At 42.7% G+C, this 17,678-nt stretch overlaps 1 protein-coding gene across 1 annotated transcript; it reads right to left on the reverse strand.

The window, feature by feature from the left end:
- Positions 1 to 123: 123 nt before the first annotated feature.
- pnp5a (purine nucleoside phosphorylase 5a) lies at positions 124 to 2,465 on the reverse strand. The gene is made up of 6 exons (XM_053858917.1): positions 2,264 to 2,465; positions 1,580 to 1,749; positions 1,405 to 1,508; positions 1,089 to 1,264; positions 836 to 1,026; positions 124 to 757 (listed from the first exon to the last, which is right to left on the reverse strand). The coding sequence occupies exons 1-6, from the start codon at positions 2,284 to 2,286 to the stop codon at positions 549 to 551; spliced, it is 873 nt and encodes a 290-aa protein (XP_053714892.1). The 5' UTR covers positions 2,287 to 2,465; the 3' UTR covers positions 124 to 548.
- Between the last annotated feature and the right edge of the window lie 15,213 nt (positions 2,466 to 17,678).

Here is a 17,678-nt window from a genome sequence, read left to right on the forward strand (position 1 = left end):
ATAAAGTTGGATCGACTGTGCAGTTATGCCTGCACAAGTTTCAGTCGCGGCACATCGAGCATCTCCCATGTTTTCGCTCTCAAACTATAATTCTAATACGAGGCCATGAGCACAAGAAACGAGTGAGTGTAATAAATAGTACCTTTAATAATAATGTTCATATCAAAATAAAAAAACAACAACAATGCAATATCTCCTAGGAATATCTCTCTAGGTAAAACAAATTTCAGCAACGCAACATTACGACATTTACAGAAGATTTCTTGTCCATTGTTAAGTTAAAGCTGCAGACATTTACAGTAGCAGATCAAATATTAAGTTACAATATATGTTAACGTTGTGTAAAAGCGGCGGTGTCGTCTCAAAGAGGAATGTGAAACGGGTAGAAACAGCCAGGTGAAAAAGCAAAGGTTGCGCGAGCTCTGCAATTTTGACATGTCATGTGATCTCTATTGATTTAAGGTTCTTCAGATTAGCACCTCATTTGACCCCGAGCAGCTCAGCTGCCGGCCTCAAGGCTGAAGTAGTACTCAAAGCCAGTTAGCAACTCAGTGGTTGTGGCTGATCTTGGTGACCATGGTGGAGACCAGTCGTTCCAGCTGCTCTGCCCTGCTCTTCCCCGTCTGCAGGACCTCTTCATGGTTGGCCTTCTCCTCACTCTCATAGTCCATCACGGCTTGATTTGTGATCAATGAGAGCGCAAACACGCGCATTCCACAGTGACGTGCCACGATCACTTCGTGAACTGTGCTCATGCCTGCAGCACAACACACCTCAGTTAACCTCTGAGAAGTGTGTCACTTACTGTGTGTGTTGCCTGTTCAACTGCACCCACCAACAGCATCAGCTCCAAGTTTGTGCAGCATTCGACACTCGGCCACGGTCTCGAACGAGGGTCCTCCCAGCACGCAGTAGACGCCCTCCTTCAGGAAGTCAGCATAACCCAGCTCCTGTCCCACTTCCATGGCTAGGTGCTGAAGCTCTCTGTCGTAGGCGTCGGACATGCAGGGGAACCGCACACCGAACCTGCGCAGCAGCATCGAAAGCTCAGCAAATGATTTTGAAGGAAACAAACCATGGAGATCCACCTGTCATCGTTGGGTCCTGACAGCGGGTTATTTCCGGCAAAGCCCGGCATGTTGAGGTGGTCTTTAATGATCATGATGTCCCCCACTTTGAAGTCCTGATTGAGGCCACCCGCGGCGTTGGTCAGTATCACCGTCTGCACCCCGAGCAGCTTGAAGATGCGCATGGGCAGTGTTATCTGGGGACAGAGGATCAATGGTTCGTTTTACATTCCAAGACCGTGTTTTGGAAGATACAGGAAGCAGCTGATCAGGTGAACTGACTTTCAAAGTTCATACTTGATGCAGAAAGGTTGCAACGGATCCCACAGGGACTCACCTTCTGGATGGGGTAGCCTTCGTACAGATGGAAGCGTCCCTGCATGCACACACACGCTCGTCCCTTCAAAGTGCCGAACACCAGTCGCCCTGCGTGTCCGTGCACTGCAGACAACAGCCGCTGGTTAGTAAACAGCTGACCTCAAGTATGACGAGGAAGAAGTTATTACTCTCACCGGTACTTTGAGGAAAGCTCGGAATGTCCTTGTAATTGAAGGCCACCTGGTCCTTCAGCATGTCCGCCAGTCCTCCGAGTCCCGAGCCGCACACAATCCCAACTAAGGGTCTGACATCTGTCTGGGCCAGCAGCCAGTCAGCAGTGGCCTTGCAGTCCTCATAGCTGTAGCTGGACAACGTGGAAAGAAAAGGTCAGAGGTGAGGATAAGGGCACGCTGAGTCAGAACCTTGCGAGCTTCACTCGATATTTTTCTATTAAAAGAATGTTTGAGTTTGTTTGACTCTGCCACAGAGACTTTCCATTCATGCATTTATTACCTGACGCACCTGCTGTATTATTCATGTCCGCGACAGCTACTACATTTATTTCAATGTAATTAAAGAAAGTCACTCTTCTATCATGTGGCTGGATCACCAACACTCTTCTCTAAATTTAGAGTCAATCAGAGGTTATATAACACTTTTAGACGAAGGAAGGAAGAAGTCGGTATTAACCATATAGACTAATATTTGACGAAACAAAAATACTTTTTAAATTATTATTCTGAACCATATGAAACATACGACCACTCTGTCGCGTCTCACTGTCGCGCATGCGCACAGAAGTCGTCCCTTCCATTCATAACTCGGACCATGTGCGGCAGAGTGGAGAGGACTTCGGCAGGTCTGAAAAGTCAACTCACCTCAGTTTTGCGTCCGGATACATCGCAGAAGACAGAAGACGGCAGATGGCAGAAGAATCTACTCACCAACGCTAAAGGTTCTTTGAAAAATAAATAAATAATAAATAGAGTCGAAGGTCTCTGTAGTAAAATATGTTTTTTTTTTTAAATAAAAAACAAAAGTCCCTGGTCGCTCTGATCCTCAGTCTGATGACTGAAGGAGGCGAGCGGATTAATAAGAGCGCAGACGCGTCGCTCCACCTCCGCTCCGTGCCTCATCCGGACGCCGCTCTGTGATTGGCTGAGGAGACACACCTTCAAAACAGACTCATATCTGCCGCCCACTCTGCCACCAGTTTTTCACCCACAGCGTCAATTACCGGAATCTATTTTTTTTTCTCCATTGCTCACTCATCTGCGTCATCAGGAAGTACCAGGCTAAAAAGACGTCTCAACAAAGGGGTTTTATCATCGTCACGTGTGCTATAAAAAAGTCAAGTGCAGAATGAATATTTAGATTTGATTCTTATTGAGGATACAACAATAATTTCATGGCAATGCATATATACTCCACAACCTGACATATTACTACACATTATCAATAGTGTGGCATGCTTTTGTTAACTGTCGTAAAAGTGACTTTTTCACCGTTTAACTATCATGTCAGATTTTGTACAGGGAGAAGATAAACAAGATGAAGGATACACGACTTTAACTCTCTTGTGAATGTAACTACTGCAATATAGTGAATCTGTATATTACACGTATGACAAACTGTTCAAATTGTATTTTTGCTCAATGCACACAAATTGCATGAAATATATAAGGTGTTATTATCAATACTTATGACTGCTGGGTCCCATATATCACATGTAAATGATTAGGCTTTACAGCGGATCCAAACATTACTGTAAAGGACTTGAATAGTTATTCAGTAACATCAATATCTTGCTAAATATGCACGTTTTATGATATTTTCAAAATGTGTGTTGCAGTTAATAACCCATCTGTCCACATTAGCCTGTTGTAATTCCGTATGATCAATCATCATAAAATTCTAAAAGACTAGCACGTGCTGATCCCTCTACTCAAAATTCCACAGAGCAACCACCGTGTTTCCGCTACCACGTGCTGAGCAGACGTGGAAAATTCCAGCTCCAGAAAGTAGAACAACGGAAATAAAACAAGTTACAGTTATATGTTTAGTGGTTAGCTTCACTACAATTCCAGGGCTTTTACTTTTGGTTAATGGAGATGTCTTCAGAGGCAGAGACGGTTCTAAAACAAGATGCTTGGAGCCTCATACAAACACAGATGGTGTCTGATCACGTGCACACATACGCAGACATGCATGCACAAGGATAAGTGAAAAAGGCCATAGAAATATAATGATCAATATACAGTATATACAAATTCGTCCATAAAGCTCAGTTGCTTGCAAACAATAAAATATTGTGCCCTGACACTTAAGTATGTGCCATGTTTGTGGAAAAAGAGTGAGGCAACACGATTGGTCATGGTTACACAAGTAAAAACAACACAATGTTAATGTTCACAGTATTTATGTTTTGTTTGCATAACATGGAGATGATAATCAGTTCAAAGATTGACTGTGTCTCACGCGCTTAAATAGCCAAACAACTTCTATAAACTCCCACAGAGGTGTGGAGATTATTAAGTTTGCTAGAACAATGTTTTTGATTTTTTTTTCTTCCTTCTTAAACTTAAATAACTCTGCTCATAAGCCATGCCTGATAAAGTTTCAGACCAGTTGACATAGATCAGGCTTCCTATGTCATATCTAACACGCCTTTGGCTCAACCAATAAGAGGAGTCATCAGAGAGCTGCACTGTGTTTCGCAGAAGATGTTTATTTTGTTCACTCCTGCTGCCAGAATACATCGGCCCAAAAAGCCACTGACTCGTGTGTCATGCGGCGTGGGTGTTTTGAAGCCAATGTTAGGCTTCCCAGACAAAATCACACAGGATCTTGAGTTTTGGTCCCTCAAATAATGATTCAAGGTAAGAATTAAAGAGATTAATACCAGTACATTTCTCACTTCATGTGAAAACTCAACAGAAAGGGGTCATTGAATGATGATTCTACTAGTGACTTATCTATCACAACAGCCCCTCTCAACATCGTCTCCTGTCTTAGAACATGTCTTTGTCAAAGGGCCACACATAACAAACAGTCAATATTAGTAATGGCACATTCTGCACCTGTTCTCCCTCCTCCGTTTCTTTCAGCGACACAGAGCATGTTTACAAGACGGCTCAGCAAACCCAATTATTGCAGTAAGTTTGACTATGTAAAATGTATGTAAATGGCCTAGTCCGACTATGGGAGAGACATTTGAATTTCACCTGTATAATGCAGTTAATAGCCAGACTAAACCTGCCTGTAGCCGAGCAGCTCAACTACGACTCGACTGGGTGATGTGTGGCTGTGTGAGCTTCAGCTACATAACACACCTCATGTCCGCTGCGTTTTGTCACTAGCGACAACGATGATCTGCACGTGTGTAGATTTGTCTTTAGCCACATCCACACCCATCATTTGTTCTCACCAGAAGATTAAAGGACATTATCTGTGGGTCTGAAGAGACGACATTACCACCACGCTAGCAACCGTTAGCATGGCTGCTAAGTGAGTCAGGGCTCACTCCAGTGATCAAAACTGCGACTCTGTGCTTTATGTACTCGACATCTATCATACAAAGACAACAGAGTCTCCTGATTATTTAATGTCATTCAGAAACTTGCGAGTTTAATCCAGACATGCAGCTGCAGTGACTTAATACAAGCCTGACCATGACCAAAGTTAGGTTACAAAAAGTTAGAAAAATGGCCTGTAAAGGTGAAAAAGGGGTCTTAAAATTGCCCTACTGACTGTTGTTGGTGCCACCGACCAAACAAGTTGCAACGGACTCACAATCAACTCATTATCGTCTTGGAACCCTTCATTGGTGAAAGTTGTTTGGTTGGAAAAAACAGCTCCTCCATGCACAGCAGCCCCTTTGTGAATCAGTGTGGGACCCCTGCTCTAAAGTCCTCATGCAAAAGGAAAGCAAGGTTGATGATTTCCCATGCGTCTCGAGCAGTGGCCTTCAAATAGCTTTTTCTCTTCAGCCATCTCCGCAGTACTGTTTGGGAACAGGAGTCGGTCCAGGTGCAGTTGCTACTTAAAGAGCTGATAAGGTGGTTATCTAGTACAGGATGAACCCAGGGTGTTCTGGACTGTGATAAGACAGCGGCTCGGATGGAAACCTATGTAACTTGTTATTCTTGTGTCTTGTGAGTCTGCCAAACGCTGTGGTGGGTTCTGAGATCTTTTTTTTGTTTGTTTTAAAAAAATATATATTTTATTTATGATTTTACATTTTACTCTGCTACTTACAAAATGAACAATCTTGCAGTTTGATCAATAATGAGCAACTCAACAAATGAGAAAAATGGAAAAAATAAATATAATAATAATAAATGGATAAATAAAAATAAATAAAACACAGACACACACAAAAAAACGACAACAGCACTTTGGCTGCCAGACTGATACAACTCAACAGAGTGGTATAAACAAGATACACTGCCTGGCCAAAAAAAAAGTCGCCACCTGGATTTAACTAAGCAAATAGGTACGAACCTCAGGTCTAGGTTCAGCAGCATTATGTGCTCAAAGCTGGCTACCTGAGTATACTGAATGACCAGGTTATTCCATCAATGGATTTTTTTCTTCCCCGATGGCATATGTATGGGATATGGTGCCATTTGACAAATAGGCATCTGGACTGAAAACAGAATCAACTTGAATCAACACCTGGAATTTCAATGGTCAAAGTCAAGGAAATAGCATGGTAATTTGACAGTGCTACAGAAAAGGTCACCGGGTTCTCAGCCTCGCCGAGCCAGTGGTCAAAAGAATGAGGATCGCTTGATTTCCTCTTGAGAAGAATGAATATCTTGTACCCAAGTGTGGGGCATCTTGAGTTGAACGAAGCGCACCAAACATTCACAAATGGCCCGTTTGAATTTTGGCTGAATGTCCCTGGAGTAAGCCTGTGACAAGTGTTCAAATAAATAGGCTCAAAAGTTGTGTAACAAACTTGTGGCAAACTTAAACATTTGCTGAAGCTAACACAAGCAAATCCTAAATGCAGTTCTCAAATAAAGGTTTTCAATGCTTTGAACCAAAAACTCACACCTACACATGCCTGTGTAAAATCCCAAAACCTAACCATCATTTTGTCCACCATTGGCAACAACAATTGCAGTCAAGCGTTGGTGACACCCTGTCAGGAGTGCTGCACCGTAGATGTTTGCCACTTATCTTTGCAGCGTGACCTGACAGCCGCCTCTCTCAGTAATTTTCTAATTCTTCAGCCATTTGGAGATGGACACGATGGAGTGTTTTGCTTCATTGTCGTGGTGGAGAACCCAAATTCACCTCAGCTGGAGGTCACCAACAGGTGGCAGGACATTCTCCTGATATGTTAGGTAGACAGCAGAATTCGTGGTTCCATTTATCACATCAAGTCTTCCCAGTCACACACACTCAGTCTCATTTGTTCCTGAATTTCTTTCGCTCTGTGTGTGTTTTGAGAGCCTTTGGGGCGACTTCACGTCACCCTCAGGTCCTGGCTCGAGAAACTTAAAATTCCCTGTGTTAATAAAAATTTTATATTCCACTTTGTGTTTATTTTGGTTATGTATTTATTTAAATAAATAAATAGATGTTAAGCTCATGTCTAGGCCTAAGGAACAAATCGCTACATCCATTCTTGCCTGGAGTGAATAAATATGTTCCGAACATAGTGAACTTACACTTGGTACACACTGACATTGAAGCATCTCTTCAGGTCACATGAGAACTCAACCATGGTTCACGTGAGGTCCGACACCATGGGAATTTTTCTTTTTTGTTGCTGCATGGATTCAGTGAACTTTCTCAAGGCAGCTGACACTGTGAAACATCACTTATCACGGTGTGCATTCCAAAGATACAATCTATCGGTTTGATGGCACTTGCATGGAGCCTCGAACTTATTCAAGGTCAGTTACCACAGTGAGAAGGGAGAGTGACTTCTCAACACAAATGCATATCAAAACGCCAATGAAGAGGATTAGAGAGTTTTAGCGGGTTACATCAACCATTCAATTGTGTGAGAAAATATTGAGTACATTTCGACATTTGGTAACATCAGATTTCTTGTTCTTATATAATTGCATGGGGTTCAGGTGGTTGCATAAAGTTAATGGATGATTTGGTGGCAGTGGGTCAGCACTGTGTATGTATAAAGTTCATTGGTAACTTCTACTTATGCCATTAAAAGCTTGGAGTTTTTGTCAAGCCAAAGCAGTGGTGCTGTAGTTCAGCAGCGTGGTGTTTTTAGGTGTCAGTATTTTGCAGTTCACATCCATAAACATTATTGACAGCTTTCTCAGAGGAGGTATTGGATCGGAAGGCTGCGGTATCAGTATCAGAAGTACCAGAAGTGCTAATCCATATACCTGCTGCGTCTGAGTGTGTTGTTCATTTTGGTGTGTTAAAAAAGCAAAAGCAATGACGTGCAATGAGGGACAATTCATTCAGTTCAGGGCTGAACATCAAGGCCATCGGTGAAGAGACACTGAGGCTGCGTGAAAACACTATCACTGAAAACACAAAGTTGAAACCAGGGTCAAAACATGACCCTCATTATCTTCTTTCACTCAGTAAGGTTCGGTAGGACTCAATTTGAATTGAAATTTTGCAATGAAAGGTCAATGTGCCTTCATATTTTGAGGATGTAAAAGACACACAAGCCCATGAGAAGTAAGACCTCGTGAACGCTGAGGTATTTTTCGTCCAGTGCAACTTTGTGTGTGCAAATGACTTAAAGTGAAGTTAATCAATGGCTGCAGAAATCATAAAATTTGAAGCAACAAAGCCTTCCTCACATGACACCTGATGCAACTGTCTGGGGCTGATAACACTATGGCTGGCGCTACTGCGCCTGCCTAATAGGTGGACTGATGTTTATTATGAAATTACTCGCGGATGTGTTCTCTGCATGTGAGGGACGACATTGACTAGAGCTTCAAATGATCCAACAATTGATTTCACACATTGACTTCTCAGCTGACACCCGTCTGACTGAAGCCACTATCAGTATGAGGTTCACAGTTTGTTTTTGCTTTACTTGAATTCAGGTTATTGTACTTGGTGTCCGCATTAGCTTCTTGTTTTAGATCTCCACTAAGGTGTTTAAAAATTGTGCCATGAGTGAGTTCTTTTGTTTGTTTCCCTTTCCCAAGACCAGTTCCGTTTTCAGTATGCACTCAACATTACTGGAAAAAAACACACGAAAAAATACGACTGAATACCAAGGACAGGAATGAGAAAACAGTGATGATGAGTTTAAACTTTAAACTATTCTACATATTAACAAAAAAAAAAACTTCCGCTCCTGGGCTTCATTTCGCAGTTTTCTTTCTGCCACTTGAAGATCCATCTCCAGGTTCACTCACTTTGGTCAATCAGTGGTTGGTTTTGAGTGAAACACAGGGAGGAGGGGATGAAAGTACCATTCTAACTTTTCCAACAAATTTTCTAACTTAAAAATAAAATTCAGAGATACTGTACTTGAATTGAGACGTGTGTTCACTGCTTTGTTGAGTGATAAATTATGAGGCAGAAATAGTATTTAAAATAAATATTCCATTTAGATTGTTGTAACAAACCAAATCTAGAAAAAAGAAACCACATTATCTGTAGAAGAACAGTAAGAGACGGTAAATACGGTTCAGAACTTCCTTCTGAACTGTGGCCTTCTTAATGAGCTTCAACATTTCAGGTGGCTACTTCATGAAACTCATCCTCTCAGCTCATCCAAAGCAGCATTCAAAGCAAAGGGTGGCTGGTGGAAGAATCTAAAATATTAAGGGCAATTTCACAGTGTTCATATGGAATACCGTCAGTGAGAATGGGTCTGAAATCATGAAAATAAAGAACTATGAGTGTATGAGTGATACATAGTTCAAGTGGGAATCATGGAGATTTACCTGCCCCTACAAAGCCCCTAACAATAAAACCAAAAACCTGACATAATGTAATACTTTTGCTCGTTGACCTCAAACTCCAGCAACCTGAGCAATAAACCCAAACATGAGTGTTCTTGGAAAAATGAAGGCTGCCCTTCATTATGTGCCAGTAAAAACTGTTATGTAAAATTGAAACTCTCGAGAGTGGAGGGGAGTTTATGACTGAATGTGCTTGTTTAGCAAAATACATGTTTAACAGAGAGACATCTAAAGCACTGAAACTGGGCACTGAGACAAAGTCGCTTGTCCCCATTTGGTGTCAGTTCATTTCCCATGAAGCTGGAGTGACTGCCCTCCAGCCAACAGCTGTTTTCCTAACAGGTGGAAAGTTGACTTAAAAACGTGTTGTAACTCTGTGTGTGTCTATGCCGCATTATATAAGATGCGATAAGGACTCCTGTCAACAATCCACTGGGAGAATTCACAACTGTGATGCACATAGAGTTTGTGAACTTTTGGAAATTGATAGATGAATGTGCTCATGGGTCGCATCTTTACAAGCTTTACAGGTGCTATGGATGGACAATGGTGAACTTGTGACTCAAATTTACACGATGACCTTAGGCCAAAAGGTCACTATCAAAAACTGGAGAAGCACAAAGTCTTACAGATGCAATGCAAAAAGTGTTTTTTTTGGCTGTGAATTCTGCAATATAAAGGGAAACAGTGAACAGCAGAAGCATTTAATCGTGAGCTGTGTCAAATCATTCATTCATTTTCCACAGCTTATCCCTCTATCAGGTCACATGCGGCCTCAGTTGATCCCAGGTCCTGAGGTGGGGAACATTCAGGGCATCAACACAACTCTAAAGGTATTCTTGGACTATAGGAGGAAATGTGAGTTGCCAAAGGAATGCCCTCCAAGTACCCTGTCTGGGCCCGGTCCAAACCTGGAGTTCCCTCGTGCTGAACTCAAACACTTTCTTTCTGTTTCACTGATAATAATAACAATAATCGTCATGTGTCATGAGTTAGTGAGGTGGTTGAAATGTCACATTTCCAAAGGATTCTCTTGCCAGTGGTGCCAGACTCTTCCCTGTGTCAGTGCGACTGTTGCATCATTTTGGGTGGTCAGTTTGTTCAGTCACACTTATGCAACGTGACCCATTTGACTTGTTTGTCTTTTTGAGTCTGTGCCACATCCAAGAACGGATGAAGAAATCTAGGTTAGTGGCTACGCAGGCTTGCAGACCATTCTCATCGGCTGCTGTTCTCAATCGCAGAAGCACCTTAAAAAAGTGATTCATCATGACAGTGCAACGCTTGGCGGCACAAGTGGCACTGTGCCGACCGACCCTGAGTAACCTCATGTGCACCAGGCCACTGTGGCAAATACTGGAGTGAGAATGGATCGTCCTGAACCCCGCCTGGTCTTCTTTTTTACAAAACACTGGAAAGCAGAAACATTCTTATTAAATAGTTTCTTCTGAAGTCATTGTTTGTTTCACACTGTTACATGAGGCTCTTTCGGTGCTGTCCCTGGACATTTGTTCTGGCACGTGCACTTGTGTCTCTCCAGACTTGGCCAGCTGCAAACCAGGAAACAAGCAAACTCTCATTCATGCAGGTGTGTCTCCAGCAATTTGGCCCTGTTTTAAATTGCACCTCTGATCGCGTTTGATAAATCACACACCATCAGTCCACCTCCCCCGTGTGAACTTCTACACCGTGCCTGCAAGTACAGTTTCACACAGTTGCTTTGGAAAGTTTTGTCCTTGACATTTGCGACAGCCAGTGAATATTTTGTGCTCCACCTGCAAAAGCCTGGCTCTCTCTCAAAACAGACGTGTGTGTCGATGCATCACATGCCTCGATGTTCACTGTCCCAAGACCATAGCGGCTCTGGGGCAGAGAGACTCAAGTGTGCCGGCCAAAGTGTGCCGAACGACCTACAGAACACCGCCATAATCTCCATACGCATCAACATGAGGCAAGGTGGGTATGGTGTCTTTCCCCAGGACACCACAGCAGTGACCGGGACAGAGCAGGATTAGAACCATCAACCCTCCAATGATGGGACCATCCACTCGATCATCTGAGTCACCTCAGCATGAAAGTCAGTGTGTCTGGTCTTGACCATGCATGGTGACTAATGTATTAACAGTGAATAGCATTACTGGTATTTACACTTCACTTATATCTTCTTTGGAGCTTAAATAAATTATATATCATTTTTATTTTATGATATTTAGACTTGGTTTTATTATATTTATTTTATTCAGAATTGTATTCAGTTTTTCCATTTTTCTCAACAGTTTGAATTTTTTTTTCTTTTTTCAAACATGACTTGCACCTGGTTCTGCAGCTGGTTGGACTTTTCAATGACAAATAAATATCTTTGCAATGATCACATGGTTTGTTTACGTGTAAGTAGATTAAATGTGGTTATTGATCACAAATGGAATCAAGTCATGAAGTCACGAGTCATGAATCAGTTCTATTGAATGGGTCTATTTGTTCGTTTGTTGGGCCCGAGATCAAAAAGGTTGAGGTCTACACAGTCACATAGTTTAGTCATGATGTCAACACGACAGCGAACTCTGAAGGATGTTTTGATACAGACGGAATTTTGATGAAAGTTATTGCAAGTTATGAGTTACACTTCAAAGTTTACAAATTACAAGACAATGGACGAGACTCACATTGGTTCAACTACTGTTTTGTACTTTGGCTGGGACTTCAAGGGATGAATTTTGATGAATAAATGGTCTAATACCAGGTTCACTGCATCATATCATCAGCAGAGGAGGGAAAATTTGAGTTTGGACAGAAGCACAAAAAATGTTGGTTAGGGCGTTTTGTGCAGCAACGTGTTTGTTTGGTCCAGATGTTAAAGTTAATGTGTAACAGTGCAACTTGAATGACTATCCTTTTGTTGTAAAATAAATTAAATTCAACTTATCGTGAATAAATAAAGATGAAATCTTAATTCACTTTTTTATTGGAGTCCCAACCCTAGTATGTACTGTAATGTGCTGTTTTCTACAATCACAGTGTAAAATAGTCTCCACCTCAACTCGGAAAGTCTCTCACTGTACTCATTATACTTTGTGTATATTGTAAAATATTTGTGCTGCAATATTTATGAAGCATCCATCACCATTATAAACCCATGACTGAGCATGTGGTTGGCCAGTGTGGCTCTTATCTCATCAAAAACAACATGCTCTCTGCTTCTTCTTCCGCTTTTCTGCCCAACACCAGACAGACTCGGCCTTCCGCCTTTTCGCTCTTCACTCTGGCTGTTGTTCATCCTGTTACTTACCCTCCCCTTGTCAGATATTGCGACCTTGTGTAGTGATCCGAGACTGCTGCATACTGTGTGTACCTGCCAGTGAGATGCACCTCTGAGCTACTTTTAAGATTCACCAGGGAGTAGACGGATTATTAATTTGTTCGGCAAAACCAATAAATATGGACGTACCAAAGCATTTCTCACCTGAGAAACTGCTTTATTAATGTGGACAAGAAGGGAGAATGAGTTCAAAGTTGCAACTGAACACCGGGATTTTCCAAACTCTCACTCTCATCATGATCGGTTAAATCTCGCACGACTTCCTGAACTTTTATTTCTTAACAATTGTCGGTCAGGACTTGACAGATTTGATGCACTACTGATGTCCATTTATTTATCTTGAAAACAAAATCAGGCATGGAGTGCAATTAAGTCTTATCTTGAGCGCCAGTCCCTCACAACAGTCTGAGGTGCCGTGCATGTGATCTCCGGTCACACCATAAATTAATAGCACAAATTACTACCACTTCTAACCGATTAGCCTGCAAGACTTTCGCACAGACCAGATTTTAGACAGGCAGATGGAAGATTTAAAGAATTTAGATGCTGACAAATACCCAGAAATGAATAAAAAAGGGATTATTCCACACTTTAAATTCAGCTAAACGCGATGTGAGTAGTCATACCGTGGTACACAACCCTTGAGGGATTTCACACAACTCACAATCTAGTTTTAGAACATGAGCATGAGCAGTCATTTCCCTGTGCCACTTCATTATAACTGTCTTGTGAGAGATGTGATCATTTTGCCATGACTATCTGGACATGACATGAGCTGCTGTGGGAGCTCAAGGAATCAGTCATCAACTGGCATTAATTCTTCAAATAAAATAACAATATGAATATAGTAAATGGAATGGTTCATGTGTCCTGGTGCCTGTATTATTGACCTACATTTGTTCATCATGAACACAAAATGAATCATGCAGTTAAGTCTTATCTTGAGCACCAGCAACAGTCTGTGCTGCCACGCATGTGATCATTTGTCACGCCATAAATTCATGCCAGATTTTATGACTACTCCCAACCGATTAGCCGGCAAGACCTGGACACGAGACAAATCAGCAAAGATTAACAGCTTCACTTTCCTATCAGCAGCTTCCGCATCAAAGATCAGACTTTTGATAGGAGGAAAAATAATTGTTATATTGTTGCTTTGTTGTTGGTTTCATACACAGAAACAGCAGGTGAACGAAGGTATTACATTTTTCACATCAGAATTGTCACTGACAGATTTCAAATAATTCATTTTTTTTTTTTTGCGAATCTTGCCTTGAATATTTACTGGTTTGTATCTTTGATGAAGAAAATGGGTTTATGTCATATGTACACGTTCTAAACAGTCCATCACTATTTTCTCCCTCCAGCGTGAATTATAGCATCTTTTTGTCTGTGCCCAACCAGCTCAAAGACAGTGTCGTCTCTTTTTATAAATAAATAAATAAACAATCAAACTAATAAATGCCGTTTAATCTGGAACTTGCACGTACAACAGTTGACCAACAGATGTCGTAAGTGCTTTGAGGAAAGAGGCGCGTCACAGCCCATTTCTCCCACCTGACAAGCATAGAAGTGGAACAAGGGCTTTCTTGAGACTGGTTCATCCTTTAGAGTGGAGCATTGTCTTTAAACAATTTGCCAAAAGCATTTGCTCACCCATCCAAATGATCAGAATCAGGTGACCTGTTCACTTGGCCTGGTCACAGGTGCATCAAATCATGAACTTAGTTTTGACAAACATTTGTGAAAGAATGGGCCGCTCTCAGAAGCTCAGTGAATTCCAGGGTGGAACTGCCGTAGGATGCCACCTGTGCAACAAATCCAGTCGTGAAATTTCCTCGCTCCTAAATATTCCACAGTCAAGTATCGGTTTGAAAAACGAAAATGGAAGATTTTGAGAACAAGAGCAACTCAGCCACAAAGTGGACAGCCATGTAAACTGATAGAGAGAAAAAAAAAAAAAATGTTGTCGATGGTCCCTAACTGATGCCGGGTCGTAGTATTAGCGCTGCCTGTGAGAGTGTGTCCACGATCAGTGAACCCTAATGGGGATGCGGAAGAGGACGGCGCCTGTTTATCGAATTTATCGTGAGATGCAGAATTGTCATCGTCGAGATTGTGTTTGGCGGTATATATCCCATCCAGCACAGTCGATCGCTACAGAGCTTCAAACTTCACGTTGCCTTCAGATTAGCCCAAGTACAGTACACAGAGAGCTTCATGGAATGGGTTTCCATGGCGGAGCGGCTGCATCCAAGCCATACATCACCAAGTGCACTCCAAAGTGCCGGATACAGTGGTGTAAAGCAGCTGCCACTGGACTATAAAGCTTAAAACTTTTCCATCTGGCAATCTAATGGACCAGTCTGGGTTTGGAGGATGGTACAGGAGAACGGTACATTTTGGACTGCGTTGTGCCAAGTGTGAAATTTGGTGGAGGAATAGTGGAGTGGGGTTGTTTTCCAGGAGTTGGCCTCTGCCCCTTAGTTCTAGTGAAAGGAACTTTGAATGCTTCAGGATACCAAAACATTGTGGACTATTAAATTCTCCCAACCTTGTGGGAACAGTTTGGAGCCCAAGGTCCATAAAGACATGGATGACAGAGTCTGGTATGGATGAACTTGACTGTCCTGACCTGAACCCGATAGAACACCTCTGGGATGAATGTGTGCAGCTCAGACAACAACAACACAATGAAAATCATGTGACCAGGAGCATGTGCCTGAATATCACTCCCACCCCACACTAGCTTTGTAGGGTTAAGGGCAACCAAGCCAACCATGGTGCACCAGTCCTGGCCATTTGACTTATGTGCTGCCAAGGACACGTCTGGAGAGGAAATGTGAGGAAGGAAGGAGGCTGGGGACGAAGTAGAAAGGCAATGAGTGATGCCTGATTGACACACAAATGTAACACTGGACGAAACAGGAACTACTGGTGTGCATGTGACAACAAGACACAGACTTTTGATGTGTGTCGACTGCTGAGTGCTCCTCAGCTGAAAAGCTCTGAACTGTCTTCCTTGCTGCAATGTCACTGCCATCTGCTGTCCAACTGAGCGTATTCTCATCTTGTGCGTAACTTGTCTCTAAGCTAAATGTTAGACAATAATACTGGGTGAAAAGAATCCAATATGAGTGACATGCTGGCTGTGCTCTCCTGGAGTTAGTCTTTTAGAAACTGAAGAACAAGGAAGCCGAAGTGGAGCAGGTTTTCTTCGCATAAGATCACTAAAATGTCATACCCTGACTGACTAATAATAAACTGTTTAATAAAGACAATTGTGGGATCAAACCGAGTCGATCAACTGATGAGAGACTTTTGATAAAACCAAAGCAGTAATGGAACTAAATATGACACGACTTTCATATTTTGTCCATGTGAAACATGAAGGAAAGCGAGCGGTCGGTCATGGCATAACAAAGAGGGGTAGCTGAGCAGCTTTGGGGGTGGCTTTGTGCTCTCTGGCCCCCGTTGTTGACGCTCTCGCCATGACACTTTGACTCAGTTTTCCATGTGATGTCCTGCAGGAAAGGTTTCCTTCAGATAGGTCGCATTCTGTCAATAATAAAAATGGCAGATGATGGATGAGAAACTGGCATGTGGATGAAACACGTCAGATGATTCGGTGGTAGACTCCACAGCTGCTCCCCATTATCCTGGACGAGGCTGAGCGGTCATCTGCTGCACAAGAGCTCTAACTTCCTCCATGCTGGCTCGGACCATGAGACTGCTGCAGGTCAACTGGTCTTCAACAGTCAAACTTGACCTTCAATCTTCTTTCAGTTGCTCCTTGAATCTTAGCCTCTGATACTTGCTCTCCTGAGTTGACTCTATCTGAACTTGTACTGTAGGTCTGGAGGTCACGACAAAAACAATGTCCTCAAAAAAAACCTGAAAAATAGCAAGATCATTTTCACAGTTTGACGCGGCCGCAAGTGAAGATGACTCACTTGATAAAGAGGAAGTTTGAGCGCGTTCATGCAGGTTTCTACCACACACATATACATTCCTGTCTCTCCGGTGCTCCAGCAGCTGTTTGTTGTTTGTGTTTGTTGTTCCGATCACCTGATTCAGCAGCGGCCTCATGATTTCAGGTGGCAACTTGGGATGACCCCGACCCGAGAGGGGCCAAATCCTCCTCAAGAAGGTAAACACGCTCATATAAGTCAGGCCCCTATGGATTCAGGGCCCCATCGCTGTGAATAAAGAGGAGCCCAAACGCGGCAGGAAGGGATGGAGCGCTCAGAGGAAACAACACATGCTGGCAGCTCGAGGGGCCCGGCAGATTGATGTGCATGTGAAACCAGTTGGCTGAAACATGGTGAGGCACTGGATGCTTTGTGTGACGTGTCTATGCTGCTGATTCATGTGTCTCAGCTGAGTCAAGGGACACTTAACTATGTACATACTAAAGTCAGTTGAAAGAGAACTCAATTGCGGGGTGACAGGAGACTCCATTTTACTGCTAGGGATTTGAAAGTTCGGTGTCACAGGTTTAGGAAAAAGTGTTTTGACGTTCCTGGACCACCTTCTGTATCAGAGGCAGCTGTGTTCAAACCTTATCTACTGGTCGCAGCCTAAACACCACCTTTCATTTGAGATGCGTGATAACAATAATAATAAAGCACAAGTGCAAGTAAATGTTTTTTAGAAGTGGCAGCTGCAGCAGCGCTAACTTTGCTGAATGAAGAGTCTATTGACAGCAGGAGCACGTGTCTTCGCCTTCATGGTGGCAGCAAGTGCAGGCGGACGTGGATGAGCTTCACAGAGATTTCCCGCCCAAAAAGCCCCAAACGCCATGCTTCTCCTTTTTTTGTGTAAATGGCATCGTTTCTGCGAAACAACTTCCAGTGTTTTATCGTGGCAGAATCAAACATTTACTCGAGAAAGTTGACAAAGGCTGAAGCGGTGGAGGAGGCCCGGCAACAATGGGGCCCTTTTATAGCGTACAGTCGGGGAGAGACACGGGGAGCGGGTGGGAGGAGAAGCTGGGAGGAGAGCTGAATTAATGAATTAAAAATGTCGGGAAACAACTGCGGGTTTAAATAGCGAGGC

This window comes from Synchiropus splendidus, chromosome 3 (assembly GCF_027744825.2).
Source record: "Synchiropus splendidus isolate RoL2022-P1 chromosome 3, RoL_Sspl_1.0, whole genome shotgun sequence".
Lineage (NCBI taxonomy): Eukaryota > Metazoa > Chordata > Actinopteri > Syngnathiformes > Callionymidae > Synchiropus > Synchiropus splendidus.

What these genes read in the sequence shown, in the direction of transcription:
- pnp5a (XM_053858917.1), bottom strand. Translation starts at nt 2,286, where the DNA reads ATGTATCCGGACGCAAAACTGAG. An exon ending in AAGGCTACCCCATCCAGAAG is followed by an intron (nt 1,265 to 1,404) that starts GTGAGTCCCTGT and finishes CTCTGTCCCCAG; the next exon opens with ATAACACTGCCCATGCGCAT. An exon ending in TCAGGACCCAACGATGACAG is followed by an intron (nt 1,027 to 1,088) that starts GTGGATCTCCAT and finishes GCTGCTGCGCAG; the next exon opens with GTTCGGTGTGCGGTTCCCCT.